Raw genomic sequence first — 9,517 nt, 5'->3', positions numbered from 1 at the left:
TTTCTTTTTCCTCACGCTTCTTCTCTTCTCTCGCTCCCGCACTTCTTCTTCTTCTCTTCTCTCCCGCGCTTCTTCTTCTCACGCTCGTTTACGCACGGAGCGTCTTCTTCTTCACGTTTCTCCTCCCCCTTATTCTCCTCCTTCTTTTTCACGTTCCTTCTTCTTAACGTGTTTTCTCCTTATCGTCATTCTTTGGTTGTTGTTGCTGCTGTATTTTTTCTGTCTTTTTCTCCTTCTCTCCTTGGTAAAGAAGTAGTAGAAGGTGAGGAGGAAGAGTTTTGAATTGTGTAGAACAGAAATGAACCAAACATGTTATTATGGTGAAACAATTGTATAATATTAAATGAACGAAACATAATCCATTATACAAAATCAAATTCAAATAGCTTTTTGCATAATGAACCGAACACGTATTCATGATGAAACAATTGTATAATACTGAATGAACGAAACATAATCCATTATATAAAATCAAATTTGAAACACCTCTGTCTACCATGTAGAGATTATCAATTCAATTCATATTCAGAACACCTGCGTCTATTCAATTCAGCAATTGCATTCCATTCAATTCGATTGAAAAAATAATCAATTAGCAAAATGTTGGTGTTGTTGGTGATGACGATAACGAAAGAGGAGAAAAAGAAGAAGAGAAAGAGGAGAAGGAGGTATACGTGAATTTAAAAGAAAAAGATGTATACGTATGCGTGTATTTGAAAGAAAAAAAGAATAGGGGAGATGAAGAAGCAGGGAGAGAAGAAAATAAAACGTGTGTAATAAAACTCTTTTAATGAGAGTAGTTTTTGTTAGTATTGAATCTACTTAGATAAAACTTGAATGAAAAAATACTTGAATGTGTAACATAACTCTTACATTTATTTGTAAAATTTTAAAATATCCACAATTTATATTAAAAATTTGAGGACAAAATATAGTCATTTTACTTTTAGGATAATCTAATAATTTTGGTGTTGACACGATTTATATAAGTAAATTACCCAAATTATTGAGAACATGGAAATCCCAAAGTGGTAAAAACGTGATTGTGATGTATCCTTTTCTCTCAAGAAAAGAACAAAGATAAACCCCCTTTATGATTACAGTTGTATTTATGTATGCCCTAAACTGTGACAGAAAAATGGACAGGATATCACATGTTCTGTTCTTTTATGGGTATTCTAAGTACCTATCCTAAAACACATGGTAAAACGGGATTGGCAGTGCCACGCTGTATTTATCTCTTCCCAACGAATCAAGAGATTAACACTTGTGAATTGAAATATTAGAAAATAGTATTCAATTGAGAACGGATTTACAAAGCGAATTCCTGTATTGACGTGATCTTTGACAGTGGAAAACAACCGGTTACTTCCCCTGACGAAAACCCAAACTTCCCAAGAATATAATCATATTAACATACTCTAAAATTTAAAGTAAACTTTTGATTTTTTCCTTTTTTTCCGTAAAATTGACCAAAAACATCATAAACTTTTTATCATGTAGAATCAAACCCTCTTGAAAGAAAAACGGATCAAAATACCCCAAAAGATGCAATTGCCTAGCACCTTCCACTGCAGACAAAATGGCCCCTACCCTATCCTACCCAACCAACCTATAACTTTTAACCCAAAAAAAGAAAAACCCTGTTAAGCAGGCAGGATTGAGGCACCTGTGACTTATTGCAATATTTGCAAAATGCAGGGTCTCCAATCAAAACCCACCTTTCACTCTCAAATTTTCTGCCTTTAAAATCAAAAGGGAAGAATGTTACTAGCCATCTGCCATCAAAAATTGAAACTTTGATCTGTCCATGATAAAACAATATCAAGCTTCAGATCCGGAGTCAGCAGAAGCACCATTCATGTTGGTAGCATATGATTCAAGCAACTTGGACAACTTTGGCTGCATTCCCTGGCATAGCTTTAATGTAGTGGTGCCCAACTTCATGCACTACAACCACAGAGTAAACATAAGTAAGCCATTTGGCCAAAATGAATTTGATAAAACAATAAAATTTGCCCAGCCAAGCTTTTTTCACATTAAGTTCTTAAAAATCCCCTCACTAAATTATAGATGTAATGTTATACCAAATCACTCAAGTCTTGCAAGCAAGTTTTGAACTAATTTTCGCAAAGATGGAGCTCATATTATAAATTTAATTAACGAATAAAGCCAAGAAAAATCCCAATTCAAATGATCTTCAATAGAAAACAAAATCAGATTAAGAGTGCTCACTTCCTGATAGAAGGCATTGATCTCCTCTTCTGTGAGTCCCTCATCCTCACCAGAATTCTCCTCCCAGCCAAGAGAACGAAGGAATGCTGCCTCTTCCTCATCAGGAATTGCATCTTTTTCTTCATTATCAGCAACTCTGTGAACATCTCCATGAGCATTACCATTGCTGGTAATTTCAGCATTGTTCTCAAGATCTTGAGTACTTGCTTGAAGGCCACCGGCTCCCCCATCTATGTCATCAGATTTTTCCACCGTGGGTGGTGAAATCACTGTGCTTGAATCTGGAAGAGCTGTGGAGGTGTTCATCATTGTCTTCTTCTTGATGTTATTGAAGAAATCATTTCGGCTCTGGAGTTGAGACATCAAGTGTTTCTTATCCATAGTGGAACCTAATTTAACATCCAAAGAAGGTGCCCTCCGCTCGGTCGGGGATTTAACATTATTGGGATTCCTCAAAGGTGTTGAGGCACCTGCTGAAGCAACAGCAAGTTGATTTCCAGGTCTGCTGTTAGAATAATTTGTTGGAGTTGGTGGATCCTTGAGATGAGGGGAAATACCATTTTCATAGACAACTGGCTTAACCACTGATTTCAGATCAGTAAACTTTCCAGATGTCTTTGGAGCATCACCTTTGGCATTTACATTGCGAACAGATTGATTAGCAATGTGCAACACAGAGGGTTGCTGTGGCACACTTTTGGCAGCAATACTCATATCAGCATTTCTTACTGTTGCTTTGGGCTTTGACTTGTCAGAAGAATTGTTAACCTGAAAAAGAACACCATCAGCAACTCACCAGTGTAATATAAAAGAAATCACAACCTTTGTCGCAGAAACTTAGTGCTGCAACATATCTATTACTCAATTGATATCATTTACATCCATATATCAGTATCATTATAACTCAATTTGACATCATTTACATCCATATATCATTATCATTCCCAGAAGTTGTGCTGGAACCAGAATATGCCAAGAGAAATGTCAAAAGAGATGACAAGTTGTCACTTAATATGAAAGTAGCAAAACTATTTTATAAACCAATAATTGTAAAACTAACACACACGTTCATAAACTGCCCGGTGCACAATGTTGAAGCAAAAAAGAAATAAAAATAAATCAACCAGTGATACTTGCGATCTACTTTAGCCTTTGAATTCAGACCACATAATCAAATCCTAAAAGGCCAAAAATATCATCTAGCTGAATAATGAAGTACTTCTAATGCTACTCTATGTTGCAATCTTAGATCATGCTTAAGGTACCAGAATGCAAAAACTTATGGTCAGGATAGATATTACTATTAACATTATATTCATTAATTCAATGCACCCTATTACACCAGAGTATATTGTCATGACATAATGCAAGGTTTTCAAGCAAGGGAGAGAAAAACCATATAGCATATTTGTATATATGATAGAAAATATTTGGGTTGCTTATAGAGGAAAGACAGAAGAAAGAGGAAAGGACTAATAAAGTGAGGAACAGATAGTGGTTGTCATAAATACCACTCTAGTCATAAAAGTTGTGTATTGAGTCAGAAATAGCAATCAAGTATAAAGATAAACTTTAGAGCAAACTAGAAACATTGTATATGCTTCCTATAATTGTTATACCTGCCAAGAATGCCACTGGACATTGCCAAAAATACCACTCCATATAAATAATGGATAACACTTTGGCCATTTATAGAGGAAGAATGGTGAAAGAGAGGACTAACAAAGTTACATACAGCTTGGTAGTTTCTATTAATACCACTTTGTATTCACAAATTTCTGTAGACGCCCTAAACCAAGCAGCACCTTATACACGTTTCCCACGTTTGATTCACACAAATAACACTTGACCTAAATGACTAAAAGTAATGTCAAATTTTAATTGGGGTGAAGAGGCTTCAGAAAGCGCTGAATAAAATCTGCTTGCAATAGCACAAAATAAAACCAATGGAGCAACACAAGGTTACAAGATCTCTAGTTTGTTAATGGTGCACCAATTCGATGCCAAGTCATCCCAATCATATAAATGATAAAAATCAATACCAAACAGGACTAGGGGATTTTTATATTGAATAATTTGTTTGGCCGTTTTTGCATGTCTAATGCCCTCCCAAGAATCCCCCCATCATCTGTAATGCATTCCAGGTTGTTCACAACTGTGAACTTCTAATACTTCCCCCCATTATCCCAAATTCTCAACCTCAAATCAGAAGTTTGCAAATATTATACCTCTCATTATAAAAACTAAATTGGCCAAGAATAAGTGAATGGAAAAAGCAAGCTTCCTAATAAATGACTATTAAAAGTAGACATAAGAATAAAACAATAGTTCAATGGCAGTTTTCTCACCAAAGCCTTAGGCATTGATGGTGTCACTGGAATCAATTGCCTAGACTGCTTGATAGCCAGCTCTTCAAGTCTCTGGGTTTTGACTGACACCTAAAATTAGTTACAGCATAATTACTGATAATGAACATAAATAAATTCATTTTATGATAACTATATATAAGAACACAAATGAGGATAGGGACAAAACAACTATCTCAACTACCTGGGGAGTAGAACGAGCTCGGGATGGTGTCTGTGCCAAAGCTTCGGCCATGTTAAGACCAACAGCTGACGTATTTGCCGTTGAAGTTATAGATCCAGAAGTTGGAGTAACTGTTTGTTGCACTGATAGAGACCCAGCAGGTGTGCTTCCAATTATAGCAGGTACCTCTGCAAGTGCAGATGTCCATCCTTCACCACCAATCAAAGCTGAGCTGCCAACAGGTAGACTCTGACTAGCAGTGGCACCCAAACCAGGAGATGATACTCTTGCAATTTCAGTTATTCCCTGCTTCTCTTCAGCTCCAAGTGACGGAAAATCCTTATCAAACACAGCTTTCTGAATACTACTCCCAGAAAGTATACCATTGCTATTGTTAGGGTTGCTATTGCCACCAGATTTTGTATCTACTGCAAGTCTGTGGGGCAAAAGGTCACTATGTTTCTTGGAAACCATCGAATGGGAACGCCGCAAAGCATCCCTCTCCGTCCTTCCAGGAAAGAGGTTGGCCAATGGATCAGAACAGTCACGATCCCAGTGGTCTCCATAACTGGATCTATCTTTGTCTCTGTCACGATCCTTATCCCGATGACCTCTGTTGAAACTACTGTAGGCATGCTTGGCAGAACCATTAATAGAATTCCTCCGAGAATTAGATGATGATGTCCGTTCAAGATACCCAGAGCGAGGACCATCAAAATCATTTGTGGCAATTAATAAATAAAAAACTTTATGGAGATTACAGTTATTTTCTGAACAAGTGTGTATTAGCTGCTATATATTAATAATTGATAATTATAATTAACTACTTAATAAAAGGAATAACATTTGTATTATATGAGAAAATACATAAAATAATATAATTAGCTAATTATCTGAAGCCTTAATTTTAGTAAAAGATGTAGAACATGAAAAATATACATGAAAAATTAGAGCAAAGAATATACCTGTATGAGTAGATGGATGGTGGGCTGAACTGCCAGCCCCGGCAACACTTCCAGCACTTCTCAACCATTCTGGAACTAACGCAGGTTCACTTTTTTCCATAACGAACACTGAACATGATCAGAACTAACTCAATTGCGCGAGCACCTTCTTCACCACCCCTACTCCTTAAACAAAAAGACTTATACTTGACTATGAAACTTCCGAATCTAACTCTAGCAACTCATCTTTCTTCCCTCTAAATGCCAAGACTAATTAAGAAATAACCTTCTTCAGTACCGAAACGACACAATTCCAAACGCCAATGGCAACAATACCACCATGAAATTAGATTAATCCACAAATCAGAAGTACCATCCAGCTGACGATAAACCGAGAGCTTATCCTCACAGTAGCAACAACCCCACAAATCTAATGGTCTTCTATCACTATATAGAAACTACAATCCAATGCTAAACTATCTCATATATTCCGCAATCAAACAAGGCGTCAAAACAGAGGGGGTAGAAGCAATTCCCCCAATGACTTGTAAAAAAAAACCAAGACAATGCTGTGAATGGGAAATAAGGGTTCTCTACGCCTCCATCTTCATGCAAAAAAGATGGATTCGCATTCAGTACGAAACTCTAATAGAGGCCCTCACCTCCAAATGGCAGAAACCGATCCCCGCACCAGAACAGGCACGGTTATAGCAACAATGGAACTCCAGAAATCAGCAATTGAAGAGAACGCAATATCCCTATTGTGTTGAGCGCAGAACGTAGAGATTAAAAAAAACCGTTAGGAAATACAGAAACCCTAACAGATACGAAAGAACCTAGGGTTAGATAGAGTCGTGAAAATTAGGGTGAAAATTAGAAACCGAAGAGGCGTGTGAGGAGAAAGAGGGAAAAAATAATAAGAGAGAGGCAGAAAGAGAAACTAACCCTAGAGTTGAAGGAGGTGGAGGCAGTGATTGGTGAGGATACGAAACGCAACCGTTTCGGTAACCGCCCAACCTAGCCAAAGCGGTGTCGCCGATTAGGAGAATGCGTTTCGGAGTGAAGAAAGAAAAAAAGAACAAGAGATTTTTGTGCGTGGGAGATAGTGCGAATGAGAATGGAAGGAAGCAGAATGAAGACGAATAAGATGAAACGAAGAACAGAGGGAGTGTTGTTGCTGTGTGTGTGAGTGTGTGTGTTTTGGGAACGGAATTGACAGAAAATAGGGTTTTGTTTTTGTGGGAGAGAGGAGTGCGGTGTGTGGGTGTGTGTGTGAGAGAGAGAGGGTATAATTTTCTGTTACTTTGGGTGATGAAACGTATGAACAACAGACTCTTCCTTCGCCTCAATGTGCTATACTCCTACCCTATGACAAATCCTAAATTCCTTTTTCTTCTCTTCTTTTTGAGTAACCATACAAAAATAAATATATTATCTGCATAGTAAAATTATTTCTTAAATTAGTTATATATTTATAGAAAGATGGTTTTTAATAGAAAATAATAACAAACAAGTTAATAAAAAATATATTTATTATTTTTTAAATCTTATTATTTTATAAGATATAAGATAATAAGATAATAAGATAATAAGATAAAAGGGAATGGATATTATATTTTTATTTTGATGATTTAATTTTTTTTTTGAAAATATGAATATATGTGCTAGTAGTTTAGTTATATTTGGTTATTATTTATTTTTTGGTTGTCATATTTGCTCTAACATAAGGAGTGTATATTTTTTTATGGGGATATAATGTCTTACTGTTAATAAACAAAAATGTGTAGCTTTTTTTCTAGGGTGGATATTTAACTAAATTTGACACAATATGAAATTATAGATAAAAAAAATCAACCAAATAAAAAAGAAAAATGTACAAAAGATTAAAAGGAAAGAATGGATTATTTTTGTTTTGAATTTAACTTGGATAGTTTGATGACAATTTTTCACTGTACCTTCCAAATCCTAAGCCTCACCTGACCATCTTTGAGTCTCTTGTTTTTTTTTTTTTGTTTTTTCTTTCTTTCTTTCTTTCTTGATTCTTATTGATAATTTTTTATTGTTTATGTTATTCACTATTTTTTTTGAAAGAAAGATAAACTCAAACACACTAGATGGAGCATATATAAGTTACGAGATAACAACGATCTAATTTGTATGTCATCTCCAATATAGCTATCAATAACATAAGTTATTTTTCATATTATTCTTCAGAGCAACAAAGTGATCTAGCAACACAATCCACCACAGTTGTAGTCTTATTCTGAAAAATATGTTTATTTCTACACAATCAGATATTTCATATAACTGAGAAGAAACCCACTAACCATGTTTTACGTTCGTCTTTTCTTATAGGCCTCAACCTCCAACTCTCAAAGTGTTCTTTTATAGACCCTAGGATGCTCCAAACACGACCCACATGACTAATCCATGCGCACCATACTTGCCAGGCAAACTCACACGTAACAAACAGATGTTGTACAGATTCAACTTCCTTGTTACACATGACACAAATGTTATCATTTTGATCAATGATACCCATTTTACTCACACGATCCTTTGTATTAACTCAGCCTACTAGTACAAACCAAGTAAACAGCTAAACCCGAGGGGGCACTAAACCTTTTCAGATTTCATTTGTGAACTTGTAGCTAAGGATATCATCTGTCAAAGTTTGTTCCTGCAAAACCTGCACAAATGAGTTAGTAGTATAAATGCCTTCTTTATCAAATTTTCACACCACTCTATTTGTATTCCTGCTATTAATCTCACAGCGTGCAAGATCTCCAGCAATTGATTCAAGCTGTTAGTCTCCCATTGGCAGAGTTTTCTCCTCCATTGGAAGTTTCACACCCACTCTATCCCGTCCCAAAATCTATAGTCCCCAACTACTGATCATTTGTTGTTTGAAACCAAGAAGAGCCTCGAAAATGAGTCTTTCAGCTTTCCATATTGTAACCAAGTATCCTCCCAAAATATGGTTGATCTACCATCTCCTACTTCCATAGCAAGTCCATCAATCATCTTTTGTCTGACATCTTAATTTTTTATTTGTAGGTGACATATATCTCTCTACGGGCCCCCTTTTGTCGGTAGCTCTTGAGTAGACAAAAAGTTGTCTAGGGTTCAGATTATTGCACGAACACACAATCTTCTTTCACAGTGGGCAATCTTCTTTAGAGAATCTCCACCACTATTTGAACAATAAGGCAGTATTATGAACCATCGCATCTCCCACACCTAACCCTCCTAATTTCTTCAGAGCCTGAATCATGTCCCACTTTACCAGAGTCAGCCCAGGTCGACCATCGTCTTTCCCCCAAAAGAACCTCCTTTGCAATGAAATGATTTTTTTACCACCGCAACTAGCATTTTATACAAGCTCAGATAGTAAATGGGTAGACTATATAGCTGATTTGATGAGAACCAACATCCCTGCTTTACCAAGTATTTTTGCTTTCCACAAATTCAATTTCTCCTCCACCTTATCTATAATCGTCTTCCATGTTTTTACCAGTTTTGGGTTTGCTTCTAGACTAATGCCCAGATACTTCACCGGTAGAGTTGTCACCTGGCACCCTAATAATTCTAAGATGGCTTGCTTGATACCTGAAATTCGATTTATGGTGTTAGCAGTTAGAATTATTCTCTTATTGTAACTGGAAGGTATGTATCATAATAAATTTTAAAATGTTATATTTAACAATGTTTTTTTAGTAATTTAAAATATTTGAGAATATTTTGGATGATTATAAAATGTTTCAAAAAATTCTAAAAGTCTTTATAAAATTTTAGAAGACTCAAAAAGG

General features: G+C 36.0%; 1 protein-coding gene across 1 annotated transcript; it reads right to left on the bottom strand.

The window, feature by feature from the left end:
- Window positions 1–1,267: 1,267 nt before the first annotated feature.
- Window positions 1,268–7,054, bottom strand: LOC107460743 (uncharacterized). The gene is made up of 5 exons (XM_052253241.1): window positions 5,653–7,054; window positions 4,786–5,556; window positions 4,584–4,673; window positions 2,236–3,003; window positions 1,268–1,950 (listed from the first exon to the last, which is right to left on the bottom strand). Exons 1-5 carry the CDS (start codon window positions 5,827–5,829, stop codon window positions 1,825–1,827), a joined length of 1,932 nt encoding a protein of 643 aa, XP_052109201.1. The 5' UTR covers window positions 5,830–7,054; the 3' UTR covers window positions 1,268–1,824.
- Window positions 7,055–9,517: the final 2,463 nt, after the last annotated feature.

Source organism: Arachis duranensis, chromosome 8 (assembly GCF_000817695.3).
Source record: "Arachis duranensis cultivar V14167 chromosome 8, aradu.V14167.gnm2.J7QH, whole genome shotgun sequence".
NCBI classification, from domain to species: domain Eukaryota; kingdom Viridiplantae; phylum Streptophyta; class Magnoliopsida; order Fabales; family Fabaceae; genus Arachis; species Arachis duranensis.
The sequence above is the reverse complement of the archived record's forward strand: the minus strand, read 5'-3'. Positions and strand labels throughout refer to the sequence as shown.

Coding starts and splice junctions, on each gene's coding strand:
- LOC107460743 (XM_052253241.1), bottom strand. CDS start 5,829: ATGGAAAAAAGTGAACCTGCGTTAGTTCCAGAATGGTTGAGAAGTGCT. Junction 5,557..5,652: donor AAATTAAGGCTTCAGATAAT/TAGCTAATTATA, acceptor ATTAATATATAG/CAGCTAATACACACTTGTTC. Junction 3,004..4,583: donor CATCAATGCCTAAGGCTTTG/GTGAGAAAACTG, acceptor GTTCTTTTTCAG/GTTAACAATTCTTCTGACAA.